General features: G+C 41.4%; 1 protein-coding gene across 1 annotated transcript; it reads left to right on the top strand.

The window, feature by feature from the left end:
* The first annotated feature begins 3,529 nt into the window (after positions 1–3,529).
* Positions 3,530–18,226, top strand: LOC124653271 (mediator of RNA polymerase II transcription subunit 13). The gene is made up of 23 exons (XM_047192341.1): positions 3,530–3,558; positions 3,727–3,842; positions 4,657–4,730; positions 4,848–4,987; positions 5,089–5,175; positions 5,266–5,353; positions 5,457–5,540; positions 6,215–6,292; positions 6,386–6,465; positions 7,477–7,555; positions 7,730–8,038; positions 8,106–8,192; positions 9,429–9,666; positions 10,122–10,328; positions 11,032–12,330; positions 12,432–12,681; positions 12,808–12,892; positions 12,981–13,068; positions 13,334–13,412; positions 14,664–14,959; positions 15,530–16,574; positions 16,672–17,040; positions 17,289–18,226. Exons 2-23 carry the CDS (start codon positions 3,819–3,821, stop codon positions 17,897–17,899), a joined length of 5,697 nt encoding a protein of 1,898 aa, XP_047048297.1. The 5' UTR covers positions 3,530–3,558; positions 3,727–3,818; the 3' UTR covers positions 17,900–18,226.
* Positions 18,227–23,335: the final 5,109 nt, after the last annotated feature.

Below are 23,335 nucleotides of genomic sequence, written 5' to 3'. Positions count from 1 at the left end.
TAAATTGTAAGATGGTGTGTCGATGATGAATCACCTATCGATCTTTACAAAGATCGTTTCTGACTTGCTATCCATGGAAGTAAAGTATGATGATGAGGATCTCGCTCTTCTACTGTTAGTCTTATTGCCTAGTTCCTTTACAAATTTTCAAGACATCATATTATTCAGTTGTGATGAACAAAATCTTGCCAAAGTTTATGAGACCCTCTAGTAGAGAAAAAACGATGAAAACTATGGTGCACACAGAGGGGTTGACATCTAAGATAGAAGCTGTGCAGGTCTGAGGCAGACCTGACAATAATAATAACAATATCTAAAGCCTACGAACTACTCGCTCTGTTTGGGTTTGTTAGTCAAGATAGCTAAACGGAAGGACCAATTCTGTCTACTGATCGATGCATGTCAATTGTCCAATGAAAACCCACTCGTGTGTAAACCGCTCAACTAACTCCCAAGCTATGCATTGATGATTGCTCCACGCGTACTAGAGTGTATTAACCTGGCCAATCTTCTTAGGATCTCAAACTTGGACAAGTTCGTGCTTTGGGAGGGAACGTTATAAGGAAACCATGCCTGCGTTAAATTGGACACCATATAGGGTCCTAATAAAATTTACCAAAAACTTGGGAAAACTAGCTGAATGAAAATATTTGGTGATTATCCCTAAAATAATTGAATGAAAGGACATGTTATTTGCTGATGTCGCAGGCTGCTTAGGCGGTATGTTTGCATGTTGAGAAAATTTAGTTATTCGGTTGCTCCTATTTAGTTATTTTAGATTCTTAAAACATAGAAATAAGAAAAACACATGAATATGATATAATTGCATGTGCAAATAGAGGAGTGCAGAACCACATGAATTTCATGAAATTGGGTGTTTGATTTGCCAGAATAGGAAACACACAATAACCATAAAAAGGAATATCAAATACTGGTTAAAAACTTAAAATAAATGCAAGGATAAGATTGGGTCATTATCATGTCACATATGGCCTTTGTCTCATTCCTTCTTCATAGGAATGTAAAAGGTGGGTTGTTGGATCGTACAAAAAAAGTGGTTTGTTGCCTCCTTCCTTTGAAACCTGAATATTTTTTCTATACTCCATTCATTTCAATAAAATGGATGAACAATGCCACCAGATAAAAAGTGGATTCCCATGTATTTCCTCCAATATTTCTAAGAATCGAAGAGGCCCTAAGTAAATAAACAGTTCGGATAGCCTCATAATTCATCTGCTAATGTCCTCACGATCGAGATGACGGAGTCATTAACCCGAAAAGGAAGTCCGCTTCTTCGTTTCTTGCTAGTGGGCCCTATAATAAATGATGAGACACCGCACAACATTTGGTTCTTCTATGCTCTCCATGCCTATGAGTCTTTAGCTCTTGAAAATCCTCGACACGGTGCACGCCCTACGACACCAATATAGAAGCACGTGAAAAGGCTAATTTATCGGTGCCCTTTATTTTTGTTTCCTTAATGGATCCTTTTCTCTCTAACTTTCTCATTCTTCCACTATGAAACTCAATCGTGTGTTTTGATGTCACGATAATTACGTGGCTTTGACGGTGGAAATTATTGTTCATGGTTGTGAGGCAAAGACTCTTAGGTCTATTTGAAGAATATTCTTTAGTGAGTTTCACTTGAGATAAGATGCCAATGAAATATCAGTTGTAGTGATATCGTAATGACACGAAAAACATTGCGACAACTAGATCATGTACGAAAGTGAAGCCCATGGTGAATCCATATTTCTATGAGTTGCAATGCGATAGGTCCCGTGACACTATGAAACTAGCTAGAAAATCATTAAAACAAGTCCTCCACCGGCTTCACTTGATATCAACAAACACTTCTATTAATATTAAGTTGGCGACGGACTAACAATTACACGCGAACATGTGTTACCAAATTTGGTAACAAATGAATACATGTTTGTTAATATCAAGTTCACGTTTAACCATTACAACTGAACTTGAACAAATGCACATGAACTTGAAGTTAATGAACAATTGTTGACTCGTGACCACTTTGTTACCAAACTTGCTTGGTCTTTTGCATTACCAAATTACCGACTTGCTTCGACTTGTGCGTGTGTATCAAATTTATGGAAAAACCGTATAATAAATGACAAACAATTAACCTAACATATATTTGTACCCTTTCATCCTCTATCTATAACCACGTTGACTACCCTGAAGTTGTCTTAAGAATATATTAATTGTGACCAGAATTTTATTTATTTAGATATAAAGGAAAGTATCCTCTATCTAGAGCGAAAGTGTACTCGGTTCCTCGTCCAGTCTTTCCTCTTCCTCCCAAAGTCCTACCCTGCTAATATGGCATTGAGTCTCTCCCATAGTCCACAATTCCCTAGCTCGCGCCACCGCCTCAGTCCCACCCCACCAGGCCTCTTCACTCCAAGCAACCCACTCCCAAAAACTCAACTTCAAGGTTATGAGGCGAAGGCTCCTAGGTCCCTTTTTGAACAGGGAAGGGCCCGGAAGGACCCGAACACTGCATTTCTTAGAGCGGGGGTATATAATTACAAAGATAACCCTAAGAGAAATATAAGTTATCGCACAATTCTAGCTGCTTACAAAAAGAATCTCGGAATCCTAGGCATGTGTAAACAATATTGTTGAGTGAGTTCGACTTGATATAACATGCGCAAATAAACGGCCACATGTTGTGATATCTTAATGATACAATTGCAACCCATGGCAGCTTGGTTTTCAATGACTTGGAACAGGACACATCCCATTACAATATGAAACCTAGAAAAATAAAAATATCTAGTTTGCCACAGGTTTCACTTGACATTAACGAATACTTGTTATTAATATTAGTTGGCGATGGTTACATATGAATGATTAATAACGGTTCCACGTGAACACTTGTTACTAGATTTGGCAACAAAGGAAATATCAAGTTCACGTGTAACCGAGTGAGCAGGTGCCCACCAATATGTAACGGTTCATTTAAGTTCAGATATTACCGTTATGGTTACATGCAAATTTGATACTCCCTCCGTTTGAAAATAACTTGGACGGAGGGAGTACGTATAAACGTTCATTTTGTTATCTGTTGTTATTTGCGAAATGATTTTGCTGCATAGGGATCAAGTCGATAAATATAACAAATGTTAACCTAGCCTATCTTTATACATTCATATTAACCTGAATTTTCTTAAATATAAAAAGATAACGATTCAGGGAAGAATATTATTCAGTTTAAATTTAAATATGTAAATGTAAATATAAAAGGTGTCCTGTATCCGGAGGCAGACTCGACTGAGTTGCTCTTTCCCGTTTACCTTTTCTCTCCTCTTCCTCCAGAGTCCTGCGCCTGCCCCACCAACGCGCCTCTCAATCCGCCGTGCCCTAGCCACCGCCACCGCCGACGCCGACGCCTCAGTCCGACCCCAGCTCCCCTGCACCGCGGCCTCCCACGCGCGCCGCCGCCAATCGCTGCCCCCGCTCTTCCCCGCCGGGGGCATCGCGTTCGCGCCGCCTCCGCCCAGCCCGCCCGCCGTCTCCGCCCATTGGGGTTCCGAGGTATGAGCTCGTTCCCGCCCAGCGATTAGCTAGTAGATCCCACTGTCCGCGCTCAACATTCGTACGATCCCGGCTACGCTGCTCGCAGCCCCTCTGTTTGCTCAGTTGTTCTGCAGATGGACTTGACTCACTCGAGATATTTTTTTTTTCCTGTGTCGCGGGCAGCAGGCCATGTTGCGGGGCTCAACTCGCGCTCTACTACAGGCTGGGACTCTGGCCGTGATTTCGTGAAGCAGTATCCCCCGTCTTCCGCGCCGGATATGTGGACCAACATTTTCAAAATCGTGAGTCAGATCTGCCACGCATCCCCTCCCTCCGTGTTCTGTTCAATTCTCGCTGTGCCCCAATTTACGACATAATTACCTGGTAGCTTGCTTTTGTTGTGTTTCATCCTATTGAGTAATAGTACAAACTTCCTAGTGTTTCTGCTGTTGCAAGTTCTTCGCAAATGAGTTCTGTTCTACACCGGACACGACGATAGAATGTTCAATAAATTTATTAATGTAGTACCCGGTTTATATCTCTGATCCATTTAATTTTAGCAGTCGGTATGTAGAAGCATGTAATAATAAATACCAATCCTCAACAGAGTATCGGAGGGTATGCTTATGGACTGTGTATGCTTTCACCTATGTCCAATTAGAGCTCAAGCGTAGTTGTGCATGGGGCGCCTGTCTTAGATCATTCTGCGGATTTTCTTCTACACCTGTCCTGTTCCTCACCCCTCTACGTTTGTTACTTACAACTCTCATTTGTTTCCCTTCAGTTCTTGTAATGGACTGTGAATATGCCAATGAAGTAGAAATAAAATGTGCTACTGCTCTTTAAGCTTAAAAGTCGGGAGAACCAGTGAACAATCCTCGTCACTCGTCACAAATTAAAGCAGACAGAATCACTACATGCCACACTTCTGTACTACGAAAGGATGCAGTCCAGGATGTGCTATACTCTAGGTTTCTGCTAGATTTTTTTAGATTGTGGCGGGTCAGACATGTTTTACATGCATGGTCTGGCACAACCTGCTAGGGAATTAATTTCCAAGTTCTAGAGGCATGCTTTCTTTCGGTTTAATCTTATCTCTCTGTTTTGTGCTTGCAGGGGGAGCTTCAGACTGTATCATGGTATCAGTTTCTTCCTGTTGAACCAGATTATAGTGCCACTTCTGAGAGAAGGTGTTCGCCATACCCTCAATATGTCTTTCTTATGATGAATTACAGTTGCTTCTTGTCACTCGTTATGTTTGTTCTCTAATGCATTTGTTCTTTTTGTGATCAATGTTCCTCTTCCAGTTCAAAAGCCGAGCAGAAAGATGCCCTTAATAGCACTGTGCTATCAGCATATCTTCACTTACAGAGCGAAGGTCTCCTAAGTACATGGACGAATTCCTTTGTTGGTCCGTGGGATCCATCTCAAGGAGAGCATAACCCTGGTAATAGTTGTGTGCAGTGTGTACTAGCTGCATCCATATTCCTTTTCACCTAAGTCTAGCCTAAGCTTGTTAATTATAACAAAATCTTGTAATAATGACAGATGAGAAGATCAAGCTCTGGTTGTTCCTTTCTGGCCGTCACTCGTCAGTACCTGAAATGACCCACCCCGCGGTAGCTAAATTAAGAGGTTGATTCTAGTTGATATATTTTGTTGCATGGAGTCTTAGACTGAGTGCTTATTCATTTGCTTGTTTCCACTGCTTATACTGTTTCACAGTTATTTCAAGTGGTTTGTGGGTGGCTCCAGGCAACTCAGAAGAGGTTGCAGCTGCACTGTGTCAGGCCTTAAGAAATTCTTTGGAGAGGTATAGCTACATTTGTTTTCCTGTTATAGTTCGAAGATGTAATTTCTAATTTGTCTGGCTCATAGAAGTATGAATTTCGAAGTTGACTACTTCTCTTGTCCAGAGCATTAAAAGGGCTTTCATATGCAAGATTTGGTGATGTATTTACAAAATACAACCCTCCTACAAGAAATGAGAACAGCTTTAGGTTTGTGATTACGGTTGCTATTTCTTTATCTGTTTATTCATTCTGTATTCTTTGTTAGCTAGTCTTTTACAACCTTTGCTCAGCAACTAATGAAATGAATCTGTTCAAGTTTCACATCACTTTCCTGGACATATGAGATAGGCTTGTGGTCCAAAACTGTGCCCTACAATAGATAGTATATGTGATACTAGATATAGTGAATTCCACCATTTTTTCTTGCTTGAAGAGTTTCCCGATCAACTAGTGAAATGAAACTCTGCTTAAACAATTGCAATTTAGTTTACCAGATGGGTTTCAACTTAATTTTTTCTTTTCTCCTTCCGCTATAGTGGTTTTCATGGTAACTGCATCACTGCATGCCTTCTTGCCAACCTTTATTGATGACGAGAATGTAATGGTAATATTAGGATATTTGTTGGTTATTTGTCTTGTAAATGACCATGGGAATACGGCTTGCAGTGTTCCGTATCCTGTGACACTGCGTGACATTGCATAAATACTTGTTGAGATGAATTAGTAGGCTGGCATTTCTTTACTTCTAGACGTTGGATGCTCAATCAAAAGTCAAGATTAAGTTAGTTTCATATGTTTTCCCCTTTTCTTCTTCGAAGGACAACTTTCCTATGTGTATTCTTGATTTCCTTTTCATTTATTCATCTTATCATTGTGTTTAGGCGAGCACAACCTACAGTAGAGTTTGTCTTTGCTGCCACCGAGGAAGCAATTTTTGTGCATGTTGTAATATCTGCGAGGTCAGTTTTTAACTTAATTTTCCATTATGTTGATGGCCTTCTTCAGTTTATTTATGTGTCAGCAGTCTTACTTTAAATAGTTTGTTCTATTAGACATATGCGGAACCTTTCTAGTGATGATATAGAGAAAGTTCTCACGCATTCTCCCCGTTCTGTTGCTGAAGGTCTTCCAGGTACCTTTCATTCACCAATACTATCCTTACATGTCTCGCTGTATTGGCAGCCTTATAGTGTGTACATAAAATCTACTCTCTTTTTTGTTGGAAAAGTGACACTTCTTTATACTATTCACAATTGAGGTTCCACATGATTCTCTTGTGATACGTGAACTTGAGAAGTCCTTAGGATGTCTGATTTACAAAAATCGGGCTGCCCATGTTTAGTTTCTAGTTCTTTATAAGGTGGATCAGAAGATAACAAGCGAGTCTCATTTACGGTAGGGAATTATCGAAGGCGTAGTGAGAAAAGAGCCACTCATTAATAAATAGTACGGAGTATATCTGCTTAAACAATTCAAATAAATAGTACGGAGTATAAAAGATGTCCTCTATCCTGAGCCAGACTCGACCGAGTTCCTCTTTCCCGTTTACCTTTTCTTTCCTCTTCCTCCCAAGTCCCGCCCCACCAACGTGGCTCTGAATCTCCCTCTCTCCTACAGTCCACCAGCCGTGCTTACATGTTACAGCATACATTCTTTTATTTAGTTTTCACTGTTCAACTTCGTTGGCGCTGTATTTGTGTTCGTATTGTTATTGAAGAAATCACATTACTGGAAGTTTCCTTAAAACACAACTGCATTGGTTAGTTCGACAATTACACCCTCTCAAGTAATGAACTGCTACTAATGATAATTCTGTATTTTTCTTAGCCTGTAAACTATGAAGTTGACAAAATGAAAATGATAAAATCAGTCTATGGCAGAAGCATAGCCAGATAGTGCTTTATATACTGGGAGTTGTGTCTTGAATCATGCCACTTGAACATAAAATATAATAGTCCCCCTCTATATAATTCAACTAAATTCACTGCACTTCCTATATCTTTGACCAAGCACGTGATAACTTTTGATTCGTAACTTTGTTTTTGTCAAAATTCTCACTGTTTATGTAAATTATGCTCTTTTGGGGTAAAAGTTAGTCTTTGCATTGTGCTTACTTCATGACTTATTTAATTAAATACTGCAGTTATTGTCGCTCCTAGTGGAATGCTGGGTAGGCTTGTCGGCTGTTGCCCGAGTGACCTTGCGAGACAAGTATATTCAAGGTATCTCAAAACTCAAAGCGACTTGTCTGCTATGCTGTTCTTTTTTCATTATATTCATGTTGATACGATCTCCTACTGATGAGTTACACTTGTGTATTCTTCTAAGGATATCCATATGCAGAGCAGTTCCATTTTTATACTCAGTTCTCATGTTAACTTTCTGCCAAATTTCAGCAAATTATCGGCTCCGAATTTACCAGGTTTTACTCAACCCACCATCTGCCAGCTGAGAGGTCAAAGTTACTATGTTGAAGTTGCCCTTGGCTTTCCAGCATCCTCAACTGACAAGATTTCTGAACCGGAAAATAATCAGATTAAAAAAGAATTAGATTCAGTTAAGGATCCTCATTTGGGCGTGGATGGGCAGCAAAGGCTAGAATCTGCTGATAGCCTTCCAGTTCTTGAAAAGACATTTATTTTCCCACCCGAGGCTGTTATGGTACCTATGATCCATCAGGCATTTGTTCGCTTTTCTAGTAAAAGGTAATAGTTTCACACTGATTATCATGTTGTATTTGGAGAGGGCATGGTTTAATTATGTTATCCGCAGAATGTGGTCACAGAGCTGGATGGGAAGTTCATCATGGGAGGCGTGGCCATTCTGGAACTTTTCTCCATCTTCTTACTTTCGAAACAGGTCAGCCTTTGGATGTTTTTTCTCAACCCATGTTCCTTACAGTTACTACTTTCCGCCTCACTCTCATTTTAAGACCCAAACTTCTCTTATATTAGGAACAAGGACACTAAGGGCCTCTTTAGTTGATGCGTAAGAGTTTCCTAGCATGCCAAATATTTTTGCCTAACTTTGGCTAACATGTGGCCAAGAAAAATGGAGCCACAACCTAGCCTACCATGCCACAGCTCCATGTGTTATGTATGGGACCTAGCTGATATTTTTGGAGTGAAATGCGTGGGAGGTCCTGATACTGTTTAGGGGATATGAAGCTAGTCCTAATTTTACAGAAGTGCACATCTGGGTCCCAAAAATGCTTTAAAACGATTCACTGTGGCTCCTAGCCCAGCTCACCTCTTACCGGCTCGCATGGCGTGTTGACCACCGCCATGTTTGAGATTTCTTTAGTTTAGGCTGTGGCAGTGAGGGTGGTCCCTTCTTGCCTCGCTTTGCAACCGACGAGCTAGCGCACATCAGACATCGTGGAGTGGTGTCAGAGGGGAGTATAAGAGGAGATCGCCGCGCGGGAGGCAGAGGCAAACCTTTTATGAAGGGCCTCCTTGCAAAAATCCCCAACAACCAATGGCCGAAATTCTGCTTCCACTAGAGTGACATGGTTGCAGTCTAAATGCCACGTGAGAAGGATAGAGGCAAGTGTGTTAGAGGTGAGCTCGGCTGGATAGGACCTTCAGTGAAATCACTTACTGCCTTTCAGTTCCTAGATGTGCATTTCTGTAAAATTAGGGCTTGCTTGACACCCTAGATTAGTATTAGGGCCTCCCATGCATATCACTATTTTTTGGCATGCCTAAGCTGTGGCTATGAGTCATTTGTCTAATTTGGTGAAGAAAAATGCGGCACATTGTTGCAAACTTTGGCGTTAGTTTTGTAATCAAGGCTATCCACCGCTTCATTTCATATGTGTTACTATGGATAACTCTTTTGTGCAAGGAAAACTATCCACAAAGCACATATGGAATATCTATGCAGTATAACTTATGTTTTGTCCCATGTTCATTCTACATGCAAGAATAACATATATTCAACTGTGCCCATGGATCATAATCTTTGGGTGCAACTAAAGGATACCTATAATAATTAATGTTCTTCCTGTACCTCTTTCAGTATGTCATGATTGGAATTTGCAAACTTGTTTTGTCTACGACTTCTCTTGCATTAATTGTTGTGATATGTTTTCAGCTCTTTCCTTGGATCTTCACGTGGCCTCGGTGTGAACTCTAATTTCCTAAGACTAAGAAGAAAACGGAATAGCAATAGCGATGGCATGGCTAGTAGTATCAGTAGTGTCAGTAGCACTTCCAATGGAAGTGGGCATGCTATTGTTGCTAAAGGCGGTGATCTTTTAGCAGATGCTGACTCTACAGCACGCCATCATTCTGATCTGCCATTGAACAATGATGTTGCTGGTAGCAAGATGGTACTGTCCTGAATTCCATGTTAATATGCAATACTTGTGCCACATCGAACTATTTTTATTGCAAGAATTACATTTTATTCTATGTTTTGTTAGTAGAACACTTATTTTCTCTTGTCAATAACTAACGTAAAGTGATAGTACCATACCATGCTTTGCTACATCATTTTGTGATCAATAGAGAATCAATGTTTATCGACTCATCTCTAAATAGCTACACGTGTGATGCTTTAAGCAAAACAATGGACATCTGTGACAATGAGTAGCTGTACTCCTTTTCCTATATAGAAAACTAAGTATGTGCTGGTGCACAGAAATATTTTGTCATTTTCATCGATGCTTATATGTTAAATAAAGGCTAGATAAATGCGACTTACTCGATAAATATGTGAATAATTTTGTTTAAGAAATGTATAACACTATGAAGAATTCTTGATGTTTTGTGTTCGTTCAATCAGGTATCCAAGCGGTCTCGGTCAGAAATAACAGAAGTTTCTTCTCATACTGGGAAAGAAGTTGCAGAAAACATTCAGGGCTCAAACGGCCAGGGGGGGCGTTCTTGGGGCTGGGATGAAGAGGGGGTTGTGATGGACATTAATATACTTCTCTCGGAGTTTGGAGATTTTAGCGACTTCTTTCAAGAGGACGAGTTAGATTTTGGTGAGGTAGGCACCCTATAATCTTCTCGTATTTACAGATCAAACAAGGAATACAATATTTAGATAGTGACTGTGCTTGGTCAGTGAAAGTAAGGTAGGAGAAGTTTCGGATAAGCATATTGGATTGACTCCTTCAGTTGCATTCAGTGTTCCTGCAGTATGCAACACTTAACATTTTTTAAACTAAGGTTGCTACTGTCACCGCTGCTTGTTTATGTTTCTAGATTGTAGCAATGACTTTACTGCTGCTTTGTCGAGTTTCCAGATTGTAATTAGAGACAATATACTGAATTCCTCACATATTTCATGACTTGAAACATGTTGCTCATGGTACCACCTTAAGCTTGTGAAAGGATTTTCTCCTATTGTGTACTTTGGCTTGTACTTCATCTGGTAGTCATGAAATGACTCTTGGGAGTTCTCTGCTTGTTGGATCTAAACACCGAGCAGAACGTAGGGTAGAACCCTTCTTTGAAGGGTAACATTACATTTCCTAATGGGAAGTAGAGAACTGTGACGATTAATCGATTATATTGTTGTGTTTTAGGATCATGTCTTTTATACCATGTAATCTTGTCCTTTTTGCCTTGTACTTTGTCTAGTAGTCATGAAATGACTTGGAATTCTTGTCTTGTTGTTTCTAAACAACGAGTACAACGGCACCCTTCTTCAATGTTAATTTATAACCCTAATGTTCCATTTTATACAGCCTCCAGGTACCGCTGAATCACATGCTTTAGTAACCCCTGCTTCGGACTATGGAGATGTGACATTCACAGATAGTCCATCCACAGCTATGGATATACCCGAACAAAGACTTTCTCCAGTTGGTTTCACATCTCTGGAGGCATTTAACCACCCAACGATGTCACCTATTCAGGATGTTGCTTCTAAAGTTCAAGAGCCTCTGAAAGAAATTGCATCACCTGCAGGGTCCCAGTCCTTAGTACTATCATCTGGTAAATTTGATTATCTCACCCGAGCTGAGGCGACGCTCACATTTGCACCAGAATATGCAGCAGTTGATGTTTCTGGTGGCGAGATGACTACAACTCTGTTCACAAATCCCTACTTACCTGGGTCAAAAAAACGAGGGAGTTGTGGTTTTAGCTCAAGAGTTTATTCATATGATGTTACACAAAGTTCTCAAACTGAGCGTGCAGGAGACAAGTCCGGTAAAGTAGCACCACCTAATCTTTCACGTGATGTTGGTCTATCGAACTTATACACACTTGTCCAAGGTAGTAAAAAAGAGAGTGAGAAGAGACTAAACAATATGGAGGAACAATCATGCAAGGGAGAGACATCAGTACCTGTTTCTAGTGAGACTTCATTTAGTTCTTCTCTGACTTCTCAAAAGAAGAGTGACAGCATGATTAATGTTGGTTTTTTCCTACTATCTATGAAGACTGCCCTTGCAACTGAAATGGAATGCATCACATTCCAGGCTGCCATGTGCAGAATAAGGCACACACTACTGTCTCTGAGAACCAAAGCATCTGCTGAGTTAAAAGGTGCCTTGTCCAGTGTTACGCAAACAGAGAGCAGCAGTAAGTTGGATCTCGTCCCCAAATATGAGATGAAAAGGAAAGAAAATATACCAGCTAGGCTATCTGGTGATGCTGACCATGAAATGTATGATAGGTCCCTAATAGAAAACGTGGGAGTTTGGAGGCCTGTGGCACCTAAAGGGGCAAAAGCTCTTGAGTCTTTATCTGCTAAAACATTTACTGGTGCAAGCCCAAGTTCGTCTGGACAAAGACAGCCTATTGTGGATCTTCTCAGTGCCATGGCTCTGCTAGTTCAGCAATCTACTTCATTTGTTGATATTGCACTTGATATGGATGATGGGGATGGCTCTTTTTTCTGGCTTTCCTTGGATGAGCAGAGGAGACGTGGATTCTCTTGTGATCCTTCTATGGTTCATGCTGGCTGTGGTGGACTATTGGGAACATGTCATTCAAAGGATTGTGCCGGTGTTGATTTAGTTGATCCACTTTCTGCAGAGGTAAATCTGGTGCTCTGATTTTACTGCCACTTCTACTTATCTACTTATCCATCGCATCATCTCTCCTTATTCCAATGCTAAATGTCTTCTTGTGGATGCAGGTTTCAGCATCATCTATGATTGGGTTGTTGCAGTCAGATATAAAAGTAGCCCTTAAAACTGCATTTGCAAACATGGATGGCCCATTATCAGTGATTGATTGGTGCAGGGGCCGAAGTAATATAGCCGAATCTGCTGCCATGGGAGATGCGTACGCTTTCCAGTACACACCTGGTGATACTCGAGAGAGTTCAAATTCTATACCCATTGGTGGAGATGCAATGAGCCCAGCCCAATCTAGCAGTGACCGAGGTACTCCTGTTGCCATATATATATATCATGACTTGTCCTCAGGTTCTTCATTTCATGCTACATATATAACATTGCCAGAAGGAGCAAGTCATGATTCATCTTAGAGGAGATTGAATGTCAATGCAGGCACTTCAGACTTGGAGCATCATAAGGGATATCACCGCGTTAGACCAACCATCGCTGTCCTCCCTTCGCCATCTCTTCTTGTTGGGTAACATGCTTGTTTTCCATGAAATACTTGTAGCCTCCACTAAATTTATTGTCTGCATGAGTTACTGATATATGCATTGAATTTGCAGTTACCAGGATGACTGGTTAAAAACCTCTCCTAATTGCCTCAAATTGTGGGAAAAAGCTCCTTTGGAACCGTACGCTTCGCCCAAGCCTGTAAGGCATAGTTTGGCACTGTCATGGATTATAGCCCGTAATAAATTATCATGACCTTTTGATATAGCAACTACTTGAAAGTATCTTCTTAATATTTTTATTTACCTTTTGATATAGCAACTATTAATAGAATAGTTAAATGTTTTCATCACATACCATAGCGCAGCACAAGCCATTCTAAATTAGTACTGTTTTGTGTTGGTTGCTCGGGAAAGAGCTCTACAGCTTGGGGATTCATAAATTTCTCATTTCTTTGCTCTTTCAGGTCACTTACTATGCACTCTGCCCTGATATTGATATGCTTACTTCTGCAGCCACTGATTTTTTCATGCAGCTTGGAACAAGTAAGTGTCTATAACGTTGCTTCTTCAGTCTTTCTTTGGCTATATAAGCTGTGATCCTACAATTATTACTACCTCTGTCCATAAATAGATGTCTTAGATTTATCAAATTTTGGATGTATATAGACACTATTTAGTGTATAGATACATCCAAATTTAGACAAATATAAGACATCTATTTATAGACGGAGGGAGTATTATTATTATGTTACAAAGACTTAGGATTTGTTGTGTTAATCAGATATTTCCCAACAGCTTCTGAGTTCTGTTTTTGTGACAGTAGTTGTATTCCTTCCTTTGGCTGTGAGTTATAGCCCAGCGGTGAGAAAATATCAAAACATATACAATCAAAGAAATATAGGGAAACTATAAAAGAAGGCTGGAAAATAACCAGCTGTTTCGGATAAATTGGAGGGGAGTGTCCAATACTCTTGACCAAGTAGGGTTTCTGAACTCTCAACTTTTCGCCCTGCCAAAGTTGAGGATTGAGCCCAAGCATGGCTCAGGAGAGGAAGGGTGACTCAAGATGGTCAAAGCCCCAGATTGCTGTTTTGGATTGCTAACTCAACATTTGTACTATCCTCATTGTGTGTTTAAGAATGATAACTCAACGTTTTGAGATCCAAATGCAGTTAAACCCATAAATTAAATTTTAAAACTTCTATTTGGGGCAAAGTTGAAAGTGTAATGGCATTTTCTTGTGTTTGTGTGTTCTATCATATATCCTTGATTATTGTTAAACAATTAAATCATCACTAGTTGTCACCAATTAACAATGGCCAGTGCTAGCTATAGTTAATAATGGCTAATTGTTGCTAATGATTAACCCACAAAATTATCATAAACACTAACGAGGCAGTATCAAGGCTCAATCAACTGATCTTCTACATGCTGATTCGGCAAGCACATCTTAGTATTGCCATTAAGAATTGCAAGAGATATTCCTACAGTTTGATTCCACTAGTCGTGCTATCACTTCACATCTTGCATAACGAAAATACACTAGTTCTAACTAGCTCCAGCCTCCAGGTGAAGTTTGAGGCCTATGACTCATTATTCTATTAATAGGTAGCATTATTGTGTCTGTTCTCTTTGACAATATAATACGTAGTAATAGATTAAGCAATAAAAAGTGTAACAATCTTTTGTTGGTAGTGAAGCGGCTTGTCACAGTATAAGTCCCGTAATCTCCATATAATTATTCTAATTCATTTGCAAACTGTTCCTTACTTCATCTATTTTGCACTGTTATAGTTTATGAAGTTTGCAAACTGGGTACTCATTCACCACAACACAATGGGGGGCAAATGGAACAATCTCCTGGAAAATATCTGCCTTCAGGACTTGTTCTAGTTGAGTGTCCTGATGAAGTGAAGACTAGTGGCAGCCACACAATTTCTGTCAGCTCAGTAACTGAATACCTTCAAGCTCTTTCAAAAAGTTGGAGCGTGAAAAGCTTTGTAACATCTCTGGCAAGGATAATCAAGGATATACAGCTTACTTCAAGCTTTTCAACGAACCAAAAAGAGAGCAGTAACATACCTTGCACGGTAAGGCCTTTTCTTCCTTTTCCACTGGTTTGATCCAAGGGACTTTAAAAAACAATAGCTGCATGTCTCGCTTGTCGTGTTTATTTAATCACATATGATAATTTATGTACCATCGTTGTTATGTTATATGATTTGTTACTTTAGACATGTCTTTCTGTTAGACATGTCTATATGATAATTTAATCACAGATGGGGCTTTCTTGTTATCTTGATGCAACAAAGGCCCTTGTCATGATTTGTTTCCTCCTATGCTGACTTTTAGGATGCCACTAGGTTTGTGCATTTGTTACTAATAAATGCCATAATTGCAGTACACTTGATAGAATTACCATTTTTTTTGAAGATATATCTTAACCTAATTATCAAGGTTTTTTGCACACAGAAGTGACTCAACTGTTGGTTTCTAGTCACTTATTTTTACAAAAAGAAAAATCCCATGCTCGGACTTCTAAGCATGCATGCTTTGCCTGGAAAAGTGATGTGCCACAAAAGAACACTTTAAGATGGTGTTTCCCCCAATAATCACAATGCTGAATCTTTTTTAACACCCATGGCTCATTATGCATGCAGGTAGTCTATGTGGTCTGCCCATTTCCTGAACCATCTGCAGTCCTACAGACACTGGTAGAATGTTCTGTTGCCCTTGGGTCTATTTTATCGCCAGATAGAGAAAGGAAATCATTCTTATATGCTGAGGTTGCCAAAGCCCTGAACTGCAATGCTTCTGCGGATGAAGCATCTGCATCCAATGTTGTAATGCTCTCTGGATTCAGTATGCCAAAGCTTGTCTTGCAGATTGTTACTGTTGAAACTTTATTGAGACTCCATAAACCAAATGAGCTTACTGCTTTCAAGGACATAGCATTCACTGTGTACAATAAGGCTAGACGAATTCCACGGTTTGTTTCCACAAATGACATGTTTCAGTCACCTACTTATATGGGTAGGCCTCAGTCCACAATGATGCACACTACATCTCCCGGTCGTACCCTTTGGAAGGAATGTTTGGTTCCTCCTCGGATGTCTGCACCAACTCTCTCCAGGGAAGCAGAGTTTGATGCATCCATGAGGTCAGTGTCTTGGGATAACTCATGGCAGCCTGGTCGTGCTGCTGTAGGATTGCCGGACCCAAGCAAAATCCCAGATCTATGTGCTCAGGATGACAGGAAGTATGCCTTTGAGCCGCTTTTCATTCTGGCAGAGCCTGGGTCTGTTGATTGTAACGATATGGAATCTTCAAGGTCTGGAGTTGATGCAAGTAGCAACAGGGTTTACAGCTCCATTTCAGGTGGCACTGATAGTGGAGCTAGCCCGCTACTTGAAGGGTCTGAGAATGACGGTGCTACAAGTCTTCATTGCTGTTATGGTTGGACCGAGGACTGGCGATGGTTAGTATGCATCTGGACAGATTCTAGAGGAGAGTTATTAGACAGCTTAATATTTCCTTTTGGTGGTATTAGTAGCCGCCAAGACACTAAAGTTCTCCAAAGCCTTTTCATTCAAATTCTGCAGCAAGCTTGTCAAATAATGTCGTCTTCACCAGAGGCAAGCAATACAAGACCAAGAGATGTAACAATAACCCGTATTGGAGGTTTCCTCGAACTTGAAATCCAGGGTACTAATCACCTGTCATTAACTTACTTTTTGTTTGATAGAGCATACTGTGTTCTGGTTTATGTTTTTGTAATTTATTATGTACATTGTTTATGCAGAATGGCAAAAAGCAATATACTCTTTTGGTGGCAATGAGGTCAAAAAGTGGCCTGTTCATCTACGGCGATCTATACCTGATGGCATTCCATCGAATTCTAATGGACCAACACTCCAGCAACAAGATATGGGCTTAATCCAGGACAGAAACATGCCTTCCTCACCAAATACGTTGTACAACCCTCATTCAAAATCTAGCTTCACGAAAGGGCAACCAGGCAGCAAAAAACAGATCCTAGTGGAGCAAACTGGAATGGATAATTCAAGGGGGTCATTGCACTTGGTTCGTAGCATCAGTTTAGTTGCAGTTTCCCAAGATAATTCATTGCATCTTGCCTGCCAAGCGGATCTGTTGGCCAGACCTGCTCCTGGTAAATACAATCTTAATATATTGTTATTATTATATATGCATCTACAGTGTGAGTCTTTATTACTCTATGAAAATGTAAACAATCAGTTTGTTACTTCCATCATATACGGATACATCATACGGTTGTTTGCTTAAAATCTGGATTGTCCTAAGTGTACCAATCAAGTAAAGGATCTTGCTTGTAAGGAAATCAATAGTTGAGCATCAGAATCATAAGCACTAATGTTGTCCTTTTCCCATCCCTTACAGGTGACGGAATTCAAAGCAGCAATCAGCCTTCTAGTTACTTGGAAGGGTTCTCTCCAGTCAAGTCCATCGAGTCAATGTCTGCATCGTATCTTCTGGTTCCATCACCAAGCATGCGATACCTTTCTCCTACGACGTTACAGCTTCCAATGTGCCTCACATCAGAGTCCCCACCACTCGCCCACCTATTGCACAGCAAAGGGACAGCGACTCCCTTGGCAATGGGTTACGTCGTCTCCAAAGCCGTCCCGCCAGTTAGAAAGAACTCTGCGCAACTCACCAAAGAGGACAGACACTCTGTTCTCTCTGTCAGCATCGTGGACTATTATGGAGGCAGCACTGCCACTGTTCAAGACAAGATGAGCAGAGGCAGCAAGCAAGCGAGGAACATGGCTCATGAGATGTCAGCCCGTGATTATGAGACGGATATGCATAACGTGCTGGAATCCGTAGCCGCTGAGCTCCATGCGCTTTCATGGATGACGGTGAGCCCGGTGTATGCGGAACGGCGCAGCGCCCTGCCCTTCCACTGTGACATGGTCCTGAGGCTGAGGAGGCTCCTCCATTACGCCGACCGACATCTCTCTCAACCAACAGTAAAAGGAGAGACGTAGCTTAGAGAGGAATGAACTAATTCTTCACATGATAAGATTTTAGCTGTTTTTACACAGGAAGAGAAAAAACAAGGGTAGATCGATGTAACGGCTTGAACCTCCATGCCTGACCGTGTGTATGTATGTAGGTAGATAGGTAGGTGGAGGGCATGTTGTTGAGCTCTCTAGCCCGATTTTAGCAACTTGGGGTTGAGGATGTAAGTAAGCGTGCACCGATGCCTCTCCCTGTGTTAGTTGTAATAACATTGTAGAACTGTTTTTTCAATCAGATGCTATGCCTTCTGTTTACCAGGAACTAGCACATATCAAAACAGCCGTGTTTCTTCTGCTTGTAAGTGGTTAGTCAGCTTCCATGGGTGTTCAGAGATTTTGGTATGCATCGTGCACATGAATACTAGTCTTTTTTTTCCTGATATTTTCTTATACCAATGTTGTCTACTCAGAATGTACAATTTTTCTTTGTTTGAGCCGCTGGTGACTTTGTTTTAGAGTTTTATACCCTTTATATGCCACCCTTTTGGTATGGGCTATTTGGCAAACTTTTGCTCTGGACTGAAAAGACAAGACAACATGTCATCGCCTGAAAGTTCTCAGAAATTAAGACATGAAGATGAGATGAAGGATGGAAGGCAATCGCGGATGGAAATATCTCAGAAATTACAGCCAGTATTCCACATTCTGCATCACAATGATACTTAAGAAGTCTGATTCTAAATTTGTTCAGTGGAACATGTCCTCAGTTCAAGGGGGGCAAACAGGTGGATATTTTCCAGAGCCTGAAAGAATCATCAACTTTGTTCAATCCGAGTATACGTGGATGATGTATTCTCCAAATCACGCAGGGACCAGTTAGTACTTTATTTGACCTTACACATCTTATCTAAAAACATGTGAAATGTAACATCCTCTGAAACATGTTCACCTCTCGAGTTCCCTTAGAGGACATAGTTTGATCCATGCATAGAATATGTCCTTCCAAAAGGCTATGGAAGGTTGGAACATGACCACTATGAAGATTTGTTCCATATATCAAGTGGGAACAACAATTATTCACTTATATCAGGTCCAACAAAATAGTCAGCGCTAAATGCACAGAATGACTTTCTGATTTTTCAAATTGCGTTTCCCAATTCAACTAGTTTACGTTAGTTATACCTTACTGCATGGCTCTGTACTCCTGTAGGCACCAAACAAAAGCTGTACTGAACTTCTTGAGCATGCAATCAACAACATATTGTAGTTTCGAGAGCCAAGCGCTGGCTTGGTGGCTAGAGCTTAGGATGTGAGTCAACCCACCCGGGCTCAAGTTGCAGGTGAAGCGCTCGGACTAAATGGGGTGCTATCCGCGTGAAAAAAATCACTGGAGAGGTCTCATCCATCTAATGATGTATAGCCAAGGGAAGGATCCGTCCCGTTAGCCAACATTTACATATTGTAGTTTCTGTCCATGAGTTCTATTTGTAAGAAAACTGGTACAATGATTGACAACTGATCATTTTGATTGATAGTGTAGAGAGTTATGTAGGTTTTGGTTAGCGCTGACTGGCACACAGTTATGGTGGCATACTTTTCTTATTGCTCCAACTATAATATTATCCGATCAGCTAAAGGCACTTATTGGTCCGTGTGTTCTCATCAACTCAGTCCATCTCAAAACTTGCTTATGATTTTAAATACACTTGTCTCCTTACATGCCCTCTCTACTGACTTTTGTCATTCACATTTTGCTCTCTTCAACTTGGTTTTCCGCACTATCATTTCCATGCTGAGCACAGACCATGTAGGGAGCTCGGAGTTTCTTATTAACTTTGACAGCTATCTATGATTCTGACATTTTAAATCCTCTAATATAGTCTTTCAGTATGCATAGTTATAATCTCCTGCAGTCTTACTGCAGTGGGAGCTAGTTTAGAACCTGAAACCTAAGCTGCTTTACATGAACAATGTAAAATCAAGGTTTATAAAAATAATATTTAGAATAATATGTTACTCGTATATAATTTATTTTGTATCATCAACTGGTCATTTACTGGTACACTATGACTCATCACAAAGTCCACCTGTCTATTTCTGCATATTTTTCTTCCTATTAGGAATGCGTATTGTACTAAACCTAATTTATAGTTCTGTTCTGCCTACTGATCAATTTCTGCAACATAATTTCAATTAGTTTGTGACACTATATGTGTGGGCTATAAAAGGTGGATTCACTTAGGCACCACTTGTTATTTGCTTCTAATTATTTTCAATGCCTCACACCTCTTGCACATGCGCATAAAATAAAATAAAATGTAAAGCTTGCAAATCTGCAAGTCCACTGAATAGTCTGAATCTCAGAAAAACAGAAAAAAGGAAAGAAAAACAAAAGGAAACTGCAAATTCACTGTGATGTAAACTGTTTCTACCATGCCAGGCTATCGAAGTGATGTCTTACATGGAGTAGAAACAGTAGGACTTGCAGATTTGCAAGCTTTACATTTAAGACATCACTTCTGCATGTACATAAGTAGGGTGGTTACCTCATCCCCAGTCTTCTGAATTCTGTGAGCCACTCTGAGTAAATAAGCGTAAGTCTAACATGGATACTGTACGAGGTACTCAGGTAACCAGGCTGACTTGCCCGTGAAACCAGGTGCCACTCTTGCAGCGCCACGGGCACCGAGAGCTCGGCTCTGAAGAGGTTCACAGGCATTTCTTGTACCAGCAGAAATGCCTCATTGCAAGGAAAATCTCAAAGTGTGCCTTTTGAGGGTTTAAGTTCAGATAGAATGTATCATGTCAACTGCGGATGTCTCCTTCCAAAAATTGATACCTTTCTGGGAGCAAATCTTTGTGTTTATGGTATATCCCTTTCCTTGAAAAGAGAGATATCAACAGAGAAATAGTTGAAGCTTCAAGCGACATGCCCTTCCCATCAAGTCTGGACATATAACTGATGGCCCTGACTATTTCACCTTTTTTCAGTAACTTTCTGATAACAATATTTAACAGACGAGAGTCGGGAGCACAACCAATCGTCTCCATTGATGAAAATATATTGTCAGCTTCTTCCACCAATCCTTTTTCTATAAGGTTTGACATCATCGTAGTGTAGGTTACAACAGTAGGTACCAATCCCTTGGCTGGTATTGCAGCAAACAAATTCTTAGCTTGCTCTGTTTTCCCAACATTAAACATTGCATCAATTATAATAGTGAGAGTTCTAATATCAAACTTAAGGTCCATTGCTCGCAACTTGTCGAACAGCATGACTGCTTCATCTGCACAACCATTTTTGCAAAGCCCGCCGAGAATTACATTGTATGTACCAATGGAAAATCTCACTCCACTTTTGATCATCTCATGGAACATTTCCTTTGCAGCAACAGTTCTACCAACCTTAAACAACCCATCCAATACGATGTCATGAGTAAGAGTATCCGGTTTAGCTGCCATACCTGACATTTCTGTTAGCTTTTAATCTTGATTTTTGTATCAGAATGTTTTCTTAGTACCTCATGTAGTTAGGTGCAATCGTTGTATTCAGTTTTAGAGCCAGCCCGGTATACGTGAGATACGTATAAAGCAGGGGAGTATCCAGCCGGAGGCGAGATGCCGAGATGGTGTCGTGCGATGCAACATGAATGGCGAGACGAAGCTGTGGTACAAGAGCTGAAGACAACATGCTGAATAGGAAGTAGCTGGGCGATCTGGTCAAGCTCGTGTTAGCCGTTTGCATGTGCATGTAGTGGCCTGAGTGAATCGGTCATATGCATGTAATTAGCCTGTGGAGTGCATGCGTGGGTTATCTTGCTGGTGGCCTTGTGAAGAGGTCAAGTTAGTTAGTGGATTAGTGCATGGATTAGTGGAGTAGTGGAGTAGTGGGTATGGTAGTGGACTAGTGGCGTGAGTTGCATGGCAACGGTGCCAAACCTCTTGTATATATACTGCATTGAGTTAATGAGAAAGGTAACGGTGGCAGAAACAATGTAGCATATTTTGTCCTAGGGGAAGTGCCTCTCGGCAAAGCAAGTAGTGCTTCTCCTTAAGTGTGTGTGCGTGTGTTCTAGAGAAAGAAGCAGATAGATAGTTTGTGAGGGAGAGAGAAGTTGAGTTTCAGAGGTAGAAGAAGAGGGGCTGCGAGATGCAGCCCCAACAATTGGTATCAGAGCGAGAAGATCTTGGAGCTTTCGGCGATGGCGGTGCGATGCCGCTGAAGCCGACGACGGTGGTGATGGCAGACTCCACGAGAGGTGGAGGTCGCCGGCGCGAGGTGAAGGTCGCCGGCGCAAGGTGAAGCTCACCGGCTGGTGGCGGTGCGATGCTGCTACGAGCGGTGGCCATCCCGGCGTGATGGGCGGAGTTACATGGGGCACCGGCGCATGGAGGCCGGGTGCAGCACCATGTACGTGCGACGACCATGTCGAGGTTGGCTGCTGATGGAAGGTCTTGTGAGCACCGGAGGCAAGGTACGGTGGCCCGATGGCGAGGAGAGCATGGGCGACGCACCAATCTCCATGAGATTTGGAGGTCGCAGTGGCGGCAAGCTCCTTGAGATGAGGAGGCGAGGCTGCAAGTGGCGGCAGACTCCGTGAGATGCGGAGGCCGGTGTAGGTGTCCATGGCTACCATTGCAGGAAGGACCGTGTGATGCTGATGGTGAACACAAGAGGCGCTGCAAGAGGTTGCGGGTGAGCTGCAACGAAGAATTTGGAATCAAGATTAGGGGGGAGATTGTTAGCTTTTAATCTTGATTTTTGTATCAGAATGTTTTCTTAGTACCTCATGTAGTTAGGTGCAATCGTTGTATTCAGTTTTAGAGCCAGCCCGGTATACGTGAGATACGTATAAAGCAGGGGAGTATCCAGCCGGAGGCGAGATGCCGAGATGGTGTCGTGCGATGCAACATGAATGGCGAGACGAAGCTGTGGTACAAGAGCTGAAGACAACATGCTGAATAGGAAGTAGCTGGGCGATCTGGTCAAGCTCGTGTTAGCCGTTTGCATGTGCATGTAGTGGCCTGAGTGAATCGGTCATATGCATGTAATTAGCCTGTGGAGTGCATGCGTGGGTTATCTTGCTGGTGGCCTTGTGAAGAGGTCAAGTTAGTTAGTGGATTAGTGCATGGATTAGTGGAGTAGTGGAGTAGTGGGTATGGTAGTGGACTAGTGGCGTGAGTTGCATGGCAACGGTGCCAAACCTCTTGTATATATACTGCATTGAGTTAATGAGAAAGGTAACGGTGGCAGAAACAATGTAGCATATTTTGTCCTAGGGGAAGTGCCTCTCGGCAAAGCAAGTAGTGCTTCTCCTTAAGTGTGTGTGCGTGTGTTCTAGAGAAAGAAGCAGATAGATAGTTTGTGAGGGAGAGAGAAGTTGAGTTTCAGAGGTAGAAGAAGAGGGGCTGCGAGATGCAGCCCCAACAATTTCTTGGAATAGAGTCAACGCTGCATCCATC

This window comes from Lolium rigidum, chromosome 5, assembly GCF_022539505.1.
Source record: "Lolium rigidum isolate FL_2022 chromosome 5, APGP_CSIRO_Lrig_0.1, whole genome shotgun sequence".
In the NCBI taxonomy this organism is placed as follows: Eukaryota; Viridiplantae; Streptophyta; class Magnoliopsida; order Poales; family Poaceae; genus Lolium; species Lolium rigidum.
Note: the sequence above shows the minus strand (reverse complement) of the source record. Positions and strands in the feature narration are given on the sequence as shown.